The sequence below is a fragment of the Bufo bufo genome, chromosome 8 (genome assembly GCF_905171765.1).
Source record: "Bufo bufo chromosome 8, aBufBuf1.1, whole genome shotgun sequence".
Lineage (NCBI taxonomy): Eukaryota > Metazoa > Chordata > Amphibia > Anura > Bufonidae > Bufo > Bufo bufo.
In genome coordinates, this window is record NC_053396.1 from 158,474,730 (window position 1) to 158,494,863 (window position 20,134).

Genomic DNA, 20,134 nt, shown 5'->3' on the forward strand with positions numbered 1-20,134 from the left:
ACACTTATGGCTTTGCAACAGAAAACTGCAGCAAAAACTGGCCCAAAAAGTTGTTACACCACCCTAACGGGGTTTTCCAGGCCTCCGATACTGATGATCTATCCTCAGGATAGGTCATCAATATCCGATCTGATGAGTACACATAGTGTAGTGACTGTGCCAGGTTACTGGAGCTCAGCTCCCACTAAAGTACTTTCACCAATTATGAAAGCACTGCAAAGGGTAAAATGAGCATCTGTTTTGGCAGGGAGACACCAGACAGTCCATGGGAAACTAATATGACATCATCATGCTTGACCATGTAACATTTCATGGTGGTTTTTGAGGTAAATGGAGGAAACCACTGAAGTAGTCTGTATTATCTGGTAGGTTGACCACCATCCAAAAAGGTGATTTACAACTTGGCATGTCAAATCACCAAGACAAGAGTCATGTTGTACTTTCATAACAATTTAGAAAGCTTTGTGGTCTTAGTAATTTTATTGCACAAGATAAGACATAGGCAACAGATTGGAAAATACATGCCACATGTTTTGGTTTGTCATTCCTAGAAAACTCGGGGTCCCAGTACCTTACTTTCCACCAGGGGTTCCTGGAAGTATCACCACTTCTAGTACATACAGGCGAGACACTTTCTGGCAAACATTGAAATGCTCAGCAGCTAGTGGCGACTTGATAGAATAGGTTAACAATAAAATAATAAAATGAACAGATCTTATTAAATTAAAAACATCCCCAAACTCACAGTATGAGGAGAACATAAAGATGCTTTGTACAAATAATCCTGACATATTATAATGTCTGGAAGGCACAGGAGCAAAAATTATAGACTGCCTTAAAAGCATTGTGGGATATCAAACAACGTCATGGTCAGCCATGATTTTTATTACTGGTCATGGCCAAAAGAAAAACACACACACCAATCATTGCTGAATGAATCCATCAACAACATTCTGCGGCTCACACTTGTGTATTTACAGCAAACGGCGATGAAAAGGAAAAAAATAAAAAATAAAATACAATGTTGATGAGGAAGAGCACATGACGGAACGCTGTAAACAGTCTCCCAAAGAGCTTGTCTAAGTAAGTCTCTACATTGTGCCATCCCACAATATGCTCCAAGTCTTTAAAAAGGTAGTATCTTCTTAGTTATAGAGTCATATTCACTGCAGGTCTTGATTAATCCACTTTTACCACACTGTATATTTTCCTGACAAACCAGTAGCATGCAAAAAAGCCAATGGTGCCTAGAAAGGGGAGAAATGAATACATTTAATTCCAATCAGTGCAACAAACAATGACCTTTGCAAGCTGTAAAGGCTACAATGTATCCATGGTTACAGACTACAAACAAACCCCATGTGTAGTCAGATCCTACAGTAATGTCTTACTTCTAGGTATTTGCCCCTCTTCTACTATCTGTATGTTAACAAGCAATATTATAGTTGGACCACTTGATAAAACAGACAATTTTACGTTTCGCATCAGCCCTGTTTCCTGACAGATAGTACGTTCTTGCAAGCGGGGCCCTCACTCCTAGTGTTTTATTTGTATATTCGCCTATAATGTCCATTTTGATTTGTTCATGCACTCACTGAATTGTAAAGCACAGCGGAATATGGTGGCGCTATATAAAGATTATTATTACAGGAACAGACTACCATATTTTTGGCTTGATAAGGCGCATTTCCCCCCCAAAAAATGTGGGAAAATAGCAGTGCATCTTAAAAAGCAAAAATTATAGAAGCGTTCACTAGTAGACAGTAAGACCAGGGAGCAATGAATACTGTGCCCCTTGTGCTGGCTTTACTCACCGCTCCCTGGTCCTCAGCCTGCACCGTGGTCTGTTGTATTCTGACTGCGTACAGCATCAGGACATAGTGACTTGATGCTGTGCAATGTCAGCTCTGCAAAAAGAGCATGCTGAATCTCCAGAGTGGCCGTGCCATCCGGAGCACGAGAGGCAAGTATTTTTACTTTTTGGTCTGATCTGAGGTCTGACCAAAACTGGGCCGTCTTGTCTGAGATCTGATGAAAAGTATTATTTTTTTCTTATTTTCCTCCTCTAAAACCTTGGTGCATCTCATGGTCCACTGTGGTAAAGTGAAAAATACAGTACATTACTGTACAGTACAGTAGATTTCTTAGTGTGTCTGTGCCAAAATCTGTCTAAAAAGTGTCGGTTTCCACACTTTTCCTCCACCTTGAGAAGAAGTGGGGCTTTGTGGGAAAGGGGTGTGGCCTAATATGCACCACAATTCTGGCATATAAATGCATCTCAAAGTAAGCCAAGCAAAAGAAAGTTACAAAGTCAGAGAACAGTGTCTGTCCCTGTGATAAATCTGGGGCAACCATATTTAGGATTAGTAAATCGGGCCACAATGCTCATCTGTCACCATGGAGAAACACAGGTAGGAGGGGGCGTGATCACAAAATAAGATATTAATCAGGATTTAAAAAAAAAAAAAAAAAAAAAAAAAAAAAAAAAAGCATTGAAGCAATAAAAGCTGTGAGTGACCGTGGTTGTGCTATATGCTGCTCTTCTGTTATTCATCATGTAACTGTATGCAGAAATTATTTCCAGTAGCTTATATAGTGGCAACATATTTATAAGCGCTGTACAGAGATGGTCACCACTCATGGGGCGCACAATCTAATTTCCCTATCTCACACATACATCCTCGGGCCAACTTCTAGAAAGCCAATAAACAGCAAGGGAGGAAACCAGTGTATGGCAAGGAAATCTATTCAAATAGAACATACAATTTCAATGCAGATGATGACCTTTGACACATTCGCGGGTGTGCTACAGTGGGTAGAGACACACCTTATTGAATGATAACACTCAGCTGTCAATTCACTCATTTCCAGGAGGAATAACAGGAGAATGGCAAAACACCAAGTTCTAAGAAAAAACTGGCTCTTTTCTCATTGCTTTCGAGTTATTTGCACTGCCTGTATTTTGTAATATCTTAAACATACTATTTTGGTTTAAAAATGGAATGAGAGGCATCTTAAAATGAAAAGTACAAAAAACACCAAATGACATTGATAATTTTACTGTTTTTGTATTTTTTGCAACGAAAACTGCAAAAATCTTTTTTTTTTCTTCTTCAATTTCAAGCTGAAAGTGCCATTCTTTCATTCTTGTCACAAGCACGGCAATATATACTCAGCCTTCAAAAGGAAAACGAAAATTCCTTTAAAGTGCAGCATTTCAGTAAAAACCTGCAAATGCAGTAATCTACCCACATTTGCGGTAATAAAAAAGGGAAATTCTGTAAATGTTTCCCACTCAGTTTGAGACGCTGGCAGAATGAGCAGTAAATTAGCAGAGCTTAAGGTTGGATCTGTCTAAACATACATTAGGCAAGTGAAAACACACACGTGCAGACAACTGCCTCGCTGCATTTTCGGAACAGATTGGAATTAATTAATTTACATTTTTTTGTGCTCCAGAAGAAGACGGGCGGCAATTGTTTTACAGACGGCTACAGAGGCAAAATTAGCTTTTTATGCAAATATTTACTGTGCTTCCGAATAAGAACCAGTAGTCACAGCAACTGAAGCTATTTCACCAGCAGGCTTGCTTTTAGCTAAACACCTTGCTGTATAAACAGAGTGGATGATGGTGGGTATGAAAAAAGGAAATCTTCCCACTGGTGTCAATGACAGGCGCCCAGCAAAACAGAAAAGGCAAAAGAATACATAAAAAAAAACTCCCTCTGCACGAATCATTTTATATTTAGATAACTGTGGCTGAAATATTCTTAAAAGTATACTTTCACAGTTTATAACACCCATAACAACCTTGTCGTTTAAATTGATTTGTCACCCATAGTTAGGAGAGACATTTTGGGTTTCCTTGCTTGGGTTGCATAAGTGGCAGTAAGCCTTGTACCCAGGAGAGCTGTGGAAGGAATGGGGAGATTCCCGGCATCTGGGAGAGCTGTGGAAGGAATGGGGAGATTCCCGGCATCTGGGAGAGCTGTGGAAGGAATGGGGAGATTCCCGGCATCTGGGAGAGCTGTGGAAGGAATGGGGAGATTCCCGGCATCTGGGAGAGCTGTGGAAGGAATGGGGAGATTCCCGGCATCTGGGAGAGCTGTGGAAGGAATGGGGAGATGCCCGGCATTCAGGGGAGCTGTGGAAGTAATGGGGAGATGCCCGGCATTCAGGGGAGCTGTGGAAGGAATGGGGAGATGCCCGGCATTCAGGGGAGCTGTGGAAGTAATGGGGAGATGCCTGGCATTCAGGGGAGCTGTGGAAGGAATGGGGAGATGCCCGGCATTCAGGAGAGCTGTGGAAGGAATGGGGAGATGCCTGGCATTCAGGGGAGCTGTGGAAGGGATGGAGATATGCCCGGCATCTGGGAGAGCTGTGGAAGGCATGGAGATATGCCCGGCATCTGGGGGAGCTGTTGAAGTAATGGGGAGATGCCCGGCATTCAGGGGAGCTGTGGAAGGAATGGGGAGATGCCCGGTATTCAGGAGAGCTGTGGAAGGGATGGGGAGATGCCCGGCATTCAGGGGAGCTGTGGAAGGAATGGGGAGATGCCCGGCATTCAGGAGAGTTGTAGAATGCGTGGCGCATAACAGGTAGTATTTAGTGTTAGGACCAGTCTTACAGAGATCGCCTTGATATCCGGCAGACGGGCTCAAATAAGCATAGTATTAGCACTATAATATTTTTTGTGACTATGGCATTATTGTACTTTATCTGGTCTGCAGGGTGCTATTGCATAGTCTCTTTTTTTTCTCTATGTTTTCAGCCATGGCAGCGTGCACCTGCGCATTGGGATGTGCTGACTGATCCCCTTTTCTGTGCAGATTTACAGCACTGGAGATGTGGCACTCCTGATCAGCCTGTCTGCCCCATAGGATGATTCTAATTAGTCTCAGTATAAAGCTGTGGCCTGCTCTCACTACATTTATTGGAAGCCGCCTGGCACAAGGAAAGGTATGGAGTGGGCTCGGCATGCATGTTGGTACCTGCATCCCTTGTAAGTAATGGAGGCCATTATGGCACCAAAAATGGTAAAAGGAAGAGTGCACCCAGCATGCATGTGGATCCAACACTACTTGAACTTTATCGCGGCCATTATGGCGCATAACAGGTATTATTTAGTGTTAGGACCCATCTCACAGAGATCGCCTTGACGTTCGGCAGACGGGCTCAGATGGTTTTGTACAAAATGCATTTGCCAAGCATCTCACTTTATAAATAAGCGTAGCATTAGCACTATTAATATTTTTGTGTCTATGGCATTATTGTACTTTATCTTGTATGCAGAGTGCTGTTGCATTGTCTTTTTTTCTTCAATGTTTTTAGCCATGGCAGCGTGCATCTGCGCATTGGGATGTGCTGACTAACCCCCTTTTCTTTGCAGGAGAGCTGTAGAATGCATGGTGAGGTGGCACCCAGGAGAGCTATAGGGGGGCATGAGGAGATGGTCGACATCCAGGAGATCTGTGGAAGGACTGGGGAGATGTCCGGCATTCAGGAGAGCTGTGGAATGCATGGTGAGGTGCCAGGCACCCAGAAGAGCTAAGGGGGGTATGGGGAGATGATCGACATTCAGTAGAGCTGTGGAAGGAATAGGGAGAAGTCCGGCATCCAGGAGAGTAGTGAAAGGGGTAAGAGAATGCTGGGCACCTGGAAATGTTGTGGAAGGGCTAGCACCCTTTTTAATTAAGGAATGTACCGCTTTAAAAACATGAGAAAACCACAAACGAACACTGATGTTATCATGTAATCGATCAGAAGCATGACATGCAGGCAGAGCATGTAATTCTACAGCCCGCAGATTAAGAATCAGGAATCATGTTATTTAAAGGGATATTTCCCTTGCACGGCTGTCTGTCTCTATAGAAGGGTACAGTAATCTTTGTATTCAATGTGGTGGCCAGCATCGCTACTAATGCCCTCCACAGAAAACTCAATGATCAGTGCAGGGTAGGGTTTAGCGGTAAACCGGTGTCAACGACATACAGCGGTATTAAGAAAAAGCGATACCGCGGTATTTGGTGACGTCATAGGAGCGGTCATTTGCGTGCTGACCGCTCCTAAATCTGTGTCAGCCCGCCCCTGCATCGTGCATATGCGTACCGTACATATTACTTCCTACAGCAGCCGCCCCCGGCTCCTCCTCTCTCCCATATTCAAGTCTCCGCCGAGCACAGGAGTGAGGCGCGCAAAGTCAGTCAGCAGTCCGTGTCCAAGCGAAGGTGGGGGAAGAGGAGTGAGAGACCTTAACGGCCCAGGTGTCAGAAATAAAGGTTGTACTGTCTATGTCTTCTGCGGCCCTGTCTGCAAGCTGCACTGTACATGGTGATGGCACTTGATAAACTATAATGTCTCCCTGTTGCCCCCATACAGGAGCCACAAGAAGACAATACTGTATGGGGGCCACAAGACATTATACTGATGGCGGAGGGGTTACAAATTCTTGTCCCATACACTAGAATGTCTCCTTGTGGCTGCCAGCCCATATAGTATATAACGTCTCCTTGTGGCTGCCAGCCCATATAGTATATAACGTCTCCTTGTGGCTGCCAGCCCATATAGTATATAACGTCTCCTTGTGGCTGCCAGCCCATATAGTATATAACGTCTCCTTGTGGCTGCCAGCCCATATAGTATATAACGTCTCCTTGTGGCTGCCAGCCCATATAGTATATAACGTCTCCTTGTGGCTGCCAGCCCATATAGTATATAACGTCTCCTTGTGGCTGCCAGCCCATATAGTATATAACGTCTCCTTGTGGCTGCCAGCCCATATAGTATATAACGTCTCCTTGTGGCTGCCAGCCCATATAGTATATAACGTCTCCTTGTGGCTGCCAGCCCATATAGTATATAACGTCTCCTTGTGGCTGCCAGCCCATATAGTATATAACGTCTCCTTGTGGCTGCCAGCCCATATAGTATATAACGTCTCCTTGTGGCTGCCAGCCCATATAGTATATAACGTCTCCTTGTGGCTGCCAGCCCATATAGTATATAACGTCTCCTTGTGGCTGCCAGCCCATATAGTATATAACGTCTCCTTGTGGCTGCCAGCCCATATAGTATATAACGTCTCCTTGTGGCTGCCAGCCCATATAGTATATAACGTCTCCTTGTGGCTGCCAGCCCATATAGTATATAACGTCTCCTTGTGGCTGCCAGCCCATATAGTATATAACGTCTCCTTGTGGCTGCCAGCCCATATAGTATATAACGTCTCCTTGTGGCTGCCAGCCCATATAGTATATAACGTCTCCTTGTGGCTGCCAGCCCATATAGTATATAACGTCTCCTTGTGGCTGCCAGCCCATATAGTATACAACGTCTCCTTGTGGCTGCCCCATATAGTATATAACGTCTCCTTGTGGCTGCCCCATATAGTATATAACGTCTCCTTGCGGCTGCCCCCATACAGTATAATGTCTCCTTGCGGCTGCCCCCATACAGTATAATGTCTCCTTGCGGCTGCCCCCATACAGTATAACGTCTCCTTGCGGCTGCCCCCATACAGTATAACGTCTCCTTGCGGCTGCCCCCATACAGTATAACGTCTCCTTGTGGCCCCAAGTGTTTTTTTTATTCTAAATGGGTATTTATCGCGATATATATCGTTATCGCGATTAATTTCTTAACATAGTTATCATGGGACGATTTTTGATATCGCCCAACCCCCGGGCGTAGACAAGTAGTTTGCACCCTCTCGAAACTGCTGCCTACCAATTACTAGATCCCTCTGTAAAATTAACTACCCAGTGACAGTCGTGTCTACCAGTACAAACCCCAGATAAACAGAGACATATAGAGCACCTGAGGATAACACTGAATGTCCTTTGCACATATTTTATGAACCGGAAAAGTGAAATTAGACAAATAATCCTGGGAATTTTCCATATAATTGCTACTTACCCGTAAACAGGAAAAAAATTAAAACCATGATCATTGTGTACCCAAAGTACAAAATGGTGCTGGCAGCTCCTGTGATTTGAAGCTTAGAGAAGAAATAATGAACGGCATAGATGAAGAGGTAAACAGCAGTGAATCCGCTCGTTAGGAAGGACCGCCACCACCAATGATAATCCTGCAAGAAATGGAAAAAAACAGGAGTTCCAGAGACAATTTTCTGTTGTGTCCTTTCACATGTTTGTTAAAAAAATAAAAATAATAATCTGCCTATTCCAGGTGTACTGTTTAATATTACAAATCAATAAGAAAGGTCAGGAACTGAAACCTCATACATTTACAAAAAAAAAAAAAAAAAAAAAAAAGAGAAAACATTCCAGTAATGAGAACAGTATATTCTTATCCTAGAAAAACATCACCACATAAGGCCTCATGCACATGACCATATTTTGGGCAGCATCCGATCTGCATTTTTTGTGGATCAGATGTGGACAGATTCATTTCAGTGTGGCTGCAGAAAATGCAGACAACACAAGGTGTTGTGGCCTCACAGATGGTGTCCGTGTAAGTGTTCAGTAAATTAAGAACATAAATCTGGACTTGTAACTAGATCACTCAGTCAGCCAGAAAACCCCAGGAGCTGTTTCTGTGATGCAAATAGCCATCCAAGGATAACAGAAATAAAAAAACATCCATCATATAAATAAAAACACATAAGAAACTAACCTACATTTACAACAAAAGCAATTGGCTAAACGGATTAATAATAAAGCTATATAAATATTATTGGATAACAGATCAAAATAACGTCACAGTGGTCTGTAATACGGTATATGGGCTCTCTACCTCCTCTTTACTATATTACCCACACTGCTATGGTGGGATGTTTAAGGGGTTACCCTGCAAGTCTGTTACAGCGCATCCCCCTTATGTGATCTCTACCACATGCATGTACAGTCTGTCTAGCTCAGGCACCTGTACAGTGACTGAATTAAGAATGCATTAGGATAAAACTGATCAGTTTTTTCCAGTATTGAGCCCCTAGGACGGAACTCAATACCGGAAAAGTTTAACGCAAGTGTGAAAGTAACCTTAAGTTATTTAACATGTGTCTTCTGTCAGTGCTTCTTGGTGCTAAAACTCAGCCCTTTACAGCACATCCACCGTATGTGCTCTACATAAAACAGTATGCTTAATAACTCCCTGCCTGCCGCCGTTCTCCAAAATAAAGACTTTTAAAATATGCTAATGAGCCTCTAGGTGCTATTAGGGTGTTGCTTCGGCACCTACAGGCTCGGTCTACGCACCCTTTGGCATGCCCAGATCCAGTTGATTGACTTTAGAGTTCCTCAGTGTCCCGTAAATCCCGTGCCTGCGCCGTTCCCCAGGCTCGGACTGGCCCACAGGGGTACAGGGGAATCCCCCGGTGGGCCCCTGAGCAAGGTGGGCCCCTAGTCTACCATCCCCTGCACAAGTGGCACATAACACAGCAGACTTACTGCACTATATACATATATTCAATGTACAGCACCTCAACCAGCCTATGTTCATATTAAAAAAAACTTGTTAAATTATTAATTATATTCGAATGTATCCGTACGGTGGGACCCCAAAAACATTTTTACTGGTGGGCCCTAGGTACCCCAGTCCGACACTGGCCGTCCCGTTTAGTATTCGGTGCAGGCGCAGTGAGTGAAGGACGCGCTCCTGCTGCCGGCTTCCTCACTGTGCCGAATACTAAAAGGGACGGCGCAAGCGCAGGATTTATGGGACACTGAGGAAAACTCAAAAGTCAATCAACTGGACCTGGGCGTGCCAAAGGGTGTGTAGACGGAGCCTCTAGGTGCTGAAGCATATTTTAAAAGTCTATTTTAAGAGAACGGCGGCAGGCAGGGAGTTACAAAGCATACTGTTATGTACTGCTGACATTAGCACATCGCTAATGTCAGTTACATAACGTTATTTCTCATGACAGAAACCCTTTAAAGGGGTTCTCCACTTTTCCGCTATTGATGAATAATCCTTATGATAGGTCATCAACATCAGATTAGCGGGGGCCCGAATGCCGGCACCCCAGACAATCATCTGTATGAAGAGAACTAAGCGCTTGTACAAGTGCTGTGTTCTCTTCACTGTTTACCTGTTCATCGTCGACATTGCAGGGGTGAGCAGTATACAGCTCCTCTATCCCATTCACTTCAATGGTATGGATGCGTCAAATTTACTTGCCGATCTGATATTGATGACTAATGTTGTAGTGTTGAGCAAAGCAAGCTTCGGATGCTTCATCCGAAGTCGCCTTGTTCAAAACTTTGGAATAATACTGTACGGAGATTGGTACTGTATGGAGACTAGTACCTCGGAACCGAAGCAGAGTTCGGTTTCAAGTTTTAAAGATGAATCTCCGTACAGTATTATTCCGAAGTTTTGAGTGAAGTGACTTTTGGATGAAGCATCCAAAGCTTGCTTTGCTCAACACTACTAATGACCTATCCTGAGGATAGCTTCTGTAGAAATCAGTCGGCACATTGGTATAGTGGCGTGGTGCTCGCGTCTACGGGAGGCGTCCCTTGTAACGGCTGCAGTAAAGACCGGCATTCACTGATGGATTTTCAGCATGTGTATTGCCACAATAAAAAATTCATGTGACGCATTTCGGCTCAAGCATGAGCCTTCCTCAAACAAACATGCTCTTTGAGGAAGGCTCATGCTTGAACTGAAACGCGTCACATGAATATTACAATGTCTCAAATACAGGTCAGGAGGAACTAACTCTCCTTAGGGAGAGAGCAGCCTAATCAGTGTGAGGAGACTTATAGGCCATACATGCTCCTCTGGAATTCTGGGAGGGAAGGGATGCAAATGAGCACCTAACAAGCTCTGCCTCTAATGCCAGAGGCAGAACTTGTTAAGAGCTCATTTGCCTCCTTTCCCTCCCAGAATTCCAGAGGAGCATGTATGGCCTATAAGTCTCCTCACACTGATTAGGCTGCTCTCTCCCTAAGGAGAGTTAGTTCCTCCCTGACCCAGACACAGGCCTCTCACCTAGTTAAGCCAGTACTCTCTGCTCTGCACTGATGAGGGGCAAACACCCCGAAACAGCTACGTGCAGATGAGGTGCTGGCTTATTTAATATCCAAGTCATGTCTCAAGGCTTATTTTAAGAGCTGAACATTGACTTATAGGATAGCTGCCTTACATCTGGTGGCAATAGAGGCAGAGCTTGTTAAGAGCTCATTTGCATCCCTTCCCTTCAATAAATACACACATGCTGAAGATCCATCAGTGAATGTCAGACTTTAATGCAGCCTAGCCAGAGGATAAGTCATCAATATAGGAAAAGCAGAGAACCCTTTTAAATGTATCTGTAGGCCCCTATTCACCTGATGGAGTCCAAAAGTGTGTTCTATGCCTATACTGCCGCATATGTTAGAGCCTTCCACTGAAAGTGTACACCTCTGCTGGATGCTTCGAGTACTATGTACACAGAGCCTTACAACATCCTTGGTGGAGTGTTAACTGCTAGTGCAGGCATTGGTGGCTTCTTTGCTATTCGAAAAAGCTAACGAGCTGGCAAAGTGATATCCAAATCTTCTTGACCAGTGAGGAAAACCACGGAAGACAGATGTGGCAAATAGGGATGAGCAAAAGCTCTAGGGGGCCATATAAGAAGGCGAATAACCCTGTAAGGCTACGTCATCTGCGTTAGGGCATTCTGGTACTCTGTTCTGGCAAAAGAGCAGTGGCGTTTTTTTCCAGCATAGAGCTGGAATTCATTCTGGAAATCTGACAGTTCCCATTATAGTAAATAGGGACCTGGCGGTGTACCTGAATGCCTAAACACAGATGTGGACAAAATCTAACAAAATATTTTTAAATAGGAAGTTAAAATTAAAAAAAGTCAACATTCTGTGGAAATATAAAATTCTGAAAAAGTTATAAGGAAAATATGAAACCCCAAAATAATGGCTTAGTTAAAACTCAGTATATTTAGATGTGTGCAACTAATGGAGTCCAGGTATGAAAGTGATGGACCCATCATCCCTGGGACATAACGCGTAAGGCTAAATTTGGCTTTGGTCCACATTACGAATAAAAAATTACCACAGTTGAAAGTGGCATCAGTACCTCTGCGCATAGATGGAAGTAACAAAGCAAGATGGTAGCCTCTGAACAAGTTATCAGGAGTATAATGAAAACCAGAAACAGGAAACCGAACATATAGTACATTTGATGAGACCTACAAAACAAAATACACACTGTGAAAAACACACATAAGTACATCTAACACAGAACAATGCACGAGGCGCACATTCCTAACATGATGGGAGGCACACAGATCTATATAATGGAGCTATGCTGAATATTGTACTATGAAATACAGCAAATGATACGTGACACTTTTACTTTAAGGCTAGTTTCACACTAGCGTTAAAATCTTCCAGCAGGCCCCTACGGCAGAGAAACAGACTGCCGGAGTTCATCGTTTCTGGCTGGAGCCCATTGACTATGAAGGGACCCAGCCTGTTTCTATCATTAGTGCTGGGGTTTAGCTGGACCAAAAAAAAAAAAAAAAAAAAAACAGCTGCAAGCACCGTTTTTTGGCCCTCCGAATCCTGGCACTAATGCTGCAAATAGGCTGGATTCCATTATAGTCAATGGGCTCCGTCGGGGAAAGGTAGTATCCATCGAGGCCAGATACTATGAACTCCAGCAGGTTGTTCCACAACTGGAACATTCTATCGGAAGATTTTAGTGGAGGTTTGAAAGAAGCCTAAGAAGCGCTGCCTTAGAGGATTACAGCTGCATTTCATACAGATGCATTTCATACCTCGATTTAACTAGTCGGCACTAAATAGCTGGAGAAAAACAATAATTCACTAGAATTCAAACGGGCTGCATGAGAGCTCAATCTGATCCTGCTGTGCCTAACTGTGTGGATGAGGGAATGCGAGGCAGAACGATGACTGATCCTAGTATTTTCACAGTTATGCTGTAACACAAATACTATATTAAAGATCAGATATGCATGAATGGCTGTTTACTGTAGATAGGTGGCTATATTGTGCAGTTATGCGGCCACGCAGCACACAAGTCCTATAGTTGGGCTTAGGCAAGATTCACATCTGCGGTGAATTTATGTTTTTCTATTGTGGTAAAGGAACAGAAAAATGGAATCGAAGGATAAGGCATAGGCCGAGCACCAACACCGCCTAATGTCAGGTCCATCTGGTTCCCAGTATGGATTCCAGCATTCTGCAGTAGCATCCAGCTCTTTATTGTTCTTTTTGCTAAAACCCCCAGGGCAGAGGTGAGATTTATGGGTGTAGATTATATAAGATGCAGCTGTAGTCCCTGCTATCAACAGAGTGGGAAACAACATTGGCTATATCAGGGATAAAGAGCATTACTTGTCACATTCTAATTTGCGGTTATCCAAAATAATAGAATCACTCGCTGGGTAATAAACTTTGTCATCACATCTACCATTCATTATTCATAAAGTATTCACATATTTCAATTAACAGGGTAATCCCAGTGATGATATATACACTGCTCAAAAAAATAAAGGGAACACTTAAACAACACAATGTAACTCCAAGTCAATCACACTTCTGTGAAATCAAACTGTCCACTTAGGAAGCAACACTGAGTGACAATCAATTTCACATGCTGTTGTGCAAATGGGATAGACAACAGGTGGAGATTATAGGCAATTAGCAAGAAACCCCCAATAAAGGAGTGGTTCTGCAGGTGGTGACCTGACCACTTCTCAGTTCCTATGCTTCCTGGCTGATGTTTTGGTCACTTTTGAATGCTGCCGGTGCTTTCACTCTAGTGGTAGCATGAGACGGAGTCTACAACCCACACAAGTGGCTCAGGTAGTGCAGCTTATCCAGGATGGCACATAAATGCGAGCTGTGGCAAGAAGGTTTGCTGTGTCTGTCAGCGTAGTGTCCAGAGCATGGGGGCGCTACCAGGAGACAGGCCAGTACATCAGGAGACGTGGAGGAGGCCGTAGGAGGGCAACAACCCAGCAGCAGGACCGCTACCTCCGGCTTTGTGCAAGGAGGAACAGGAGGAGCACTGCCAGAGCCCTGCAAAATGACCTCCAGCAGGCCACAAATGTGCATGTGTCTGCTCAAACGGTCAGAAACAGACTCCATGAGGGTGATATGAGGGCCCGACGTCCACAGGTGGGGGTTGTGCTTACAGCCCAACACCGTACAGGACGTTTGGCATTTGCCAGAAAACACCAAGATTGGCAAATTCGCCACTGGCGCCCTGTGCTCTTCACAGATGAAAGCAGGTTCACACTGAGCACATGTGACAGGCGTGACAGAGTCTGGAGACGCCGTGGAGAACGTTCTGCTGCCTGCAACATCCTCCAACATGACCGGTTTGGCAATTTGGGTCAGTAATGGTGTGGGGTGGCATTTCTTTGGAGGGCCGCACAGCCCTCCATGTGCTCGCCAGAGGTAGCCTGACTGCCATTAGGTACCGAGATGAGATCCTCAGACCCCTTGTGAGACCATATGCTGGTGCGGTTGGCCCTGGGTTCCTCCTAATGCAAGACAATGCTAGACCTCATGTGGCTGGAGTGTGTCAGCAGTTCCTGCAAGACGAAGGCATTGATGCTATGGACTGGCCCGCCCGTTCCCCAGACCTGAATCCAATTGAGCACATCTGGGACATCATGTCTCGCTCTATCCACCAACGTCACGTTGCACCACAGACTGTCCAGGAGTTGGCAGATGCTTTAGTCCAGGTCTGGGAGGAGATCCCTCAGGAGACCGTCCGCCACCTCATCAGGAGCATGCACAGGCGTTGTAGGGAGGTCATACAGGCACGTGGAGGCCACACACACTACTGAGCCTCATTTTGACTTGTTTTAAGGACATTACATCAACGTTGGATCAGCCTGTAGTGTGTTTTTCCACTTTAATTTTGAGGGTGACTCCAAATCCAGACCTCCATGGGTTAAAAAATTTGATTTCCATTTTTTTTTTGTGTGATTTAGTTGTCAGCACATTCAACTATGTAAAGACCAAAGTATTTCAGAAGAATATTTAATTAATTCAGATCTAGGATGTCTTATTTTTGCGTGAGTGTATATATTATGTATATGCCATTAGTTTATGATCAGTGGAGCTCTGAGCCCCATCGATAATGAGATTGAAGGGGCTAAAGGTCTAATTCAGTGGTGCCCCCTTGACGTTTGTTTTTTCCTACAACAACTTGCAGAACTGTCCCATTTAGTTAAGTGGAGCTATGCAGTTCCCTGCACAACCAGCAACGATATGGAATCACTCTACAAGATGGGTTTACCCCTGTAAATGATTGGCAGCAACAGCTATATTCACTTCTGCCAATATCCATGGAAAACATTTTCCACAGATTTTCAGATGTTCAAAAATCTTATAATAATAAATAAAAAAATATATAACAAAAGATGCCGACTGAATTTGCTCTTTCAATTCAAGTGAAAATACAGAGAGCAGAGAGCAGACACTTACCAAATGCTGTTCAGAATGAAAAACAGCTGAATGAAAATGCATCCGAAAGGTAAAATGCCTCCCATGATAATACCTGGGAACGGTTTGGTAAAAAAGGACTGTGTGGGAACCTGACGAGGAATCTGATTTGTGCGAACGGGATGTTCAATTGCCTATAAAGACAAGTATGAAAATCAGGCTTTTATACTATAAAGCTGTTATAACTCTGTCTAAACATGGTCTCAGTACGCGAAAATAACTGCGATCATACAGATTGGTCACAAGGGTCATAACATAATGGCATATGGCATATATATATATATATATCCATTTCCTCAGGATAGATTGTCAGTATCTGATCAGTGGGTGTCCAACTCCCAGCATTGCCACTGATCAGCTGTTTGAAGAGGCCACCGCGCTCATAGGCCAGTGACGTCATGTTAATTCACTACATGGCCTACGTGCTGCTCAGCAATGTACTATACAATGTACAGTGCCAAGCATGGTATGCTGTGAGGAGGCCGCGGCACTCCTCTGAGCGCTGCAGCCCCTTCAAAGCTGATCGGCAGGGACACCTGAAGCCAGACACTCAATTAGATACTGATGGCCTATCCCGAGGACAGGTGATCACCATTGTACTCCCAGGGAACCCCTTTAACAGAGTTGTAGCATTTTCCTAACAAGTTTGGGTAAAACTACAGTAACTCCAGTTCTGATAAAGCTACATGTCTGTGAAGGTTCTCATTTATCCAGGTCATGGTATATCTGTAAAGAATAAATCAAGGCAACTGGACTTACTGTTTTCAAGAAATCTACAGTAGGACAAGTTGCCTTGATTTATTCTTTACAGATATGATAAAGCTACAGTTACTTGTCAGATCCTCTCCAGAGACAAAATACATAAAGCTCATCGCCAAGAGTGAACGGATAGAACTGTAGCTGCCAGTGTAGAAAACGTATGTAGAAGTCTTGCTTTAAGATGTACAAACGTCCTATGTATTTATATATCTTTTTATGAAGGGTATAAAAATGAAGAGAGAAGGAAAAGACGTGTAAATTAAATGACCTGCAAATGCACTGAGATCTCATCAGCAGAATACTGGCGGAAAATCATCATCACCATTAATCTGTCTATGGAGAAGAAGAAAAAACACACACACACACACACACACACACACACACAATGCAACAGCATTCTGCAAACCAAATAAAGTACAATAATGCCATAGTTAGTGAAAATAACGCTCATCTTGTAAATTTTAGATTCTTGGCGAATAGATTTTGCACAAAATTATTTGGCCCCGTCTGCCAAACGTCAAGGCAATCTCTGTAAGATGGAAACCTAACACTAAATATTACCCGTTATGTGCCATAACGTCCACCATAAAATTCAGGGAGTGCAGGTTCCACATGCATGCTGGGTCCACTCTGCTTTTTACCATTTTTGGGGCCATAACGGCCTCCATTAAATCCAAGTACCAACATGCATCCTGAGCCCACTCTATACCTCTCCTGGTGCCTGACAGCTTCCAATCAATGCAATGAGGGCAGGCTATGTGCACCTGCGCATTGGGATGTGCTGACTGACCCCCTTTTTTTGCAGTTTGTACTGGAGGTGTGGCTGACTCCATTAACTCTTGCACCCCTGACCAGCCTTTCTGCCCCATAGGCTGATTTCAATCAGTGTAAGTATAAAGCTGTAGCCTGCTCTCATTGCATTCATTGGAAGCCGCCTGGCACCAGGAGAGGTATAGAGGTGGGCTCATGATGCATGTTGGTACCTGCATTCCCTGGATTTAATGGAGGCCATTATGGCACCAAAAATGGTAAAAAGCAGAGTGGACCCAGCATGCATGTGGAACCTGCACTCCCTGAATTTTATTGTGGTCATTATGGCACATAAGTAGTATTAAGTGTTAGGTTCCCGTTTGGCAGACGGGTCCAAATAATTTTGTACAAAATGTATTTGCCAATAATCTCAAATTTACAAATTAAGCGTAGCATTAGCACCAAAATGTTTTCTATAAACTATGGCATTATTGCAATTTATTTGGTTTGCAGAGTGCTGGTGCATTTTTTTCTTCGCGTTTCTAGCCATGGCAGCGTGCACCTGCGCATTGGGATGTGCCGACTGATCCCCTTCTTTTGCAGTTATGTATGGAGAAGACACCTCCGTGATCTGACAGGGAAAGAACGGGAAACTTAAACTTCCACCAAATTTCCCTGTTCTAAAAGGAGAAATATTCCACTCAAAACTCTAAGAGCTTTTGAATATCTGGGAAAAGTTATTTCAGGAAATGAAGGGCACAATAGGTGACCCCACATATTAGATCAGCACTTACCATTTTAGATAACCATTAATCTGCCCCTAGTTGTTTACTTAATCGTGCAAAGATATGTCCCCAAGTATAGTTATATGCACTTAATATAGATGATACATGGTACAGGGCTCATATGGGGGTTAATACAGACACCTGCTACTGCAGGCAACCAGTTGCGATCTTTAAAAAGGTTGTACAAGATTAGAAAGACAAAGCTACCTCCTTCACCCTGACATAGGTCCGAAATGTCAAAAAAGGAAACTGTGTCGAGTCGCTCGTCAGGGTGAATACTCAATGTCCTACCAGGGCAGACTAAGGGCTTGGGGTCCTTTGTGGCATTTTTTATATTTATAATTGTACTTTCTACTAGTTTGGGGCCAAAATTATTATTATTTTAAAAGATCTGAAAAATGTCAACAGTTTTTCCTCTACAGCTTTCACCTTCAGTGGAGCTGCAGGCTGTTGCTGCCTGCTCGACAGTGAACCCCTCACTGAGCTGCTACAACAGCGGGATCTGTAGTTCTTATCTGTACTTTCCTAACGGCTCACAAACACTGATAGATAAATGCTTATCAGTTTGCTAAGAATTTAGCTTAAACGACTGCTTATGAGCTGTTAGGAGTTCAGAGATAAGGGCTACAGATCAAGCCATCAGAGCTGCTCTGGCGGATTCAATGAGAAGGAGAAAGCAACAGTCTGCAGATGCAGATACACTGGAAGTGAAAGCTGTAGAGGAAAAACAGTAAGTTTTCTGTATCCTGTTGATAAGGCCTCATGCACACAACCGTATTTTGCGGTCTGCAAAAAAATACGGACGACGTCCGTGTGCTTTCCATGTTTTGCGGAACGGAACAGCTGGCCCCTAATAGAACAGTTCTATCCTTGTCCGTAATGCAGACAATAATAGGATATGTTCAATTTTTTTTGCGGAACGGAAATACGGACATATGGAAACAAAATGCACACAAAGTAACTTCGTTTTTTTTTTTGCATACCCATTAAAATTAATGGTTCTGTATACGGTCCGCAAAAAAACAAACAAAAAAACGGAACGGACACGGAATGAAAATACTTTCATGTGCATGAGCCCTAATACTCTCGAAATCTTGCCCGTTGTAGAACCTACGCCATATTTCATTTGGGGAGATTCATTTTTCATCTCAGTCACACAAGTCTCAGGTGTTTATTCTCAGACACCATTGACTTCAGGACAACATCTGTCTATGGAGATAAACACAAAAAAGTCTATGGCCTAACCACATAGAGGACAGTGGTGTACAGGCAATACTTGCGGAAATCTGAACACAGCTATATTGTTTAACTGGTATAAAAAAAGTACGTTTTAATTGAGATCCACTGACACGCCGTGGAAGGTTGTGTGTAATACTGCAGTTCAGTCCCAGGAGCGGAGCTACAATGCCAGTAACAACCCATTGGCAGATGTGGCGCAGTTTCAGAAAGAAAGTAGCCATGCTTTTCCAATCCTGTGCAACCCCTTTAAAGTTGTGCAGCGGGGGAGGCAAGGTTCTCTCTTCTAACGCACTGTCACTTTGCCTTCTTAGTAGGCAGGAAAATATAAGGAAAAAGCCCCAAGCCAGTTATACTGCTTAGAAGAAATAAATGTAATAGTAGTTTGTCCTTGAAAGAATGGCATTAAGACGGTACAAATTAACCTTTGTCCTAATTGGGAATCATCACCAAGCACTTGCACAAGATTCAATCACATGGAAAATGAGCCGCTTTCTGGTTTGTTTCACCATGCAGACCTATAACAGACTGTAAACTTACTCTCTCTTTGAATCCAAAATATGCTCCCAGGAATGTTAGTGGGACAGAGATACCAAACCACATAGCCAGGATAGCCACCAGTGTCCCAAATGGAATAGCAGCTGAAGAGCCTTTTGCCCACAAAATGACATTCATGATGAAGAAATCAGAAAAAATTATTCTGTAAAAAAAGGAAAAAAAAAAGAAAGAATTGACTTTAACCATTCATCCCTTCACAGCATTCAGTGCGATCTATTAATGCAATATCACTATAGCAGATACACATTAAAAGGATTAGATCCTCATGGCAACCACAGTCCATGGGTACTGTTAGGAAACTGACTCTGATGTCCATAATTCCCTTTCTCAGGACTCCCCTCACCCCTTCAATGAACCAGAACAGAGAGTGAATCTACAGGAGCAGCTTTGGCGGACTCACCACCTATGTATTATATGGATGGTCATTTATCTGAAAGGCTGCCATGTAATACTACCTTTTCCCAGCTACGGCACCAGAAATGACTGGCTGGCTGTGGGTTCTCCTCGTACAATCAGAGCTGGATCCTCAGTGCTGCACGTCTTTATTTTACTCACATATAGCGCTGACATATTCTGCAGTGCTTTACAGACACACCACTACTT

General features: G+C 43.5%; 1 protein-coding gene across 1 annotated transcript in view; it reads right to left on the reverse strand.

Moving 5' to 3' along the window:
• Nucleotides 1-461: 461 nt before the first annotated feature.
• The window catches only part of LOC120977856 (transmembrane 9 superfamily member 2-like), a 67,252-nt gene continuing 47,579 nt past the window's right edge, over nt 462-20,134 (reverse strand). The window contains exons 13-17 of the mRNA XM_040406003.1: nt 19,514-19,673; nt 15,426-15,577; nt 12,037-12,148; nt 7,915-8,086; nt 462-1,247 (exon numbers count right to left, since the gene is read on the reverse strand). Coding sequence (XP_040261937.1) covers nt 1,180-1,247; nt 7,915-8,086; nt 12,037-12,148; nt 15,426-15,577; nt 19,514-19,673 — 664 coding nt within the window. The 3' untranslated portion in view covers nt 462-1,179. The remainder of the gene's footprint in view (nt 1,248-7,914; nt 8,087-12,036; nt 12,149-15,425; nt 15,578-19,513; nt 19,674-20,134) is intronic.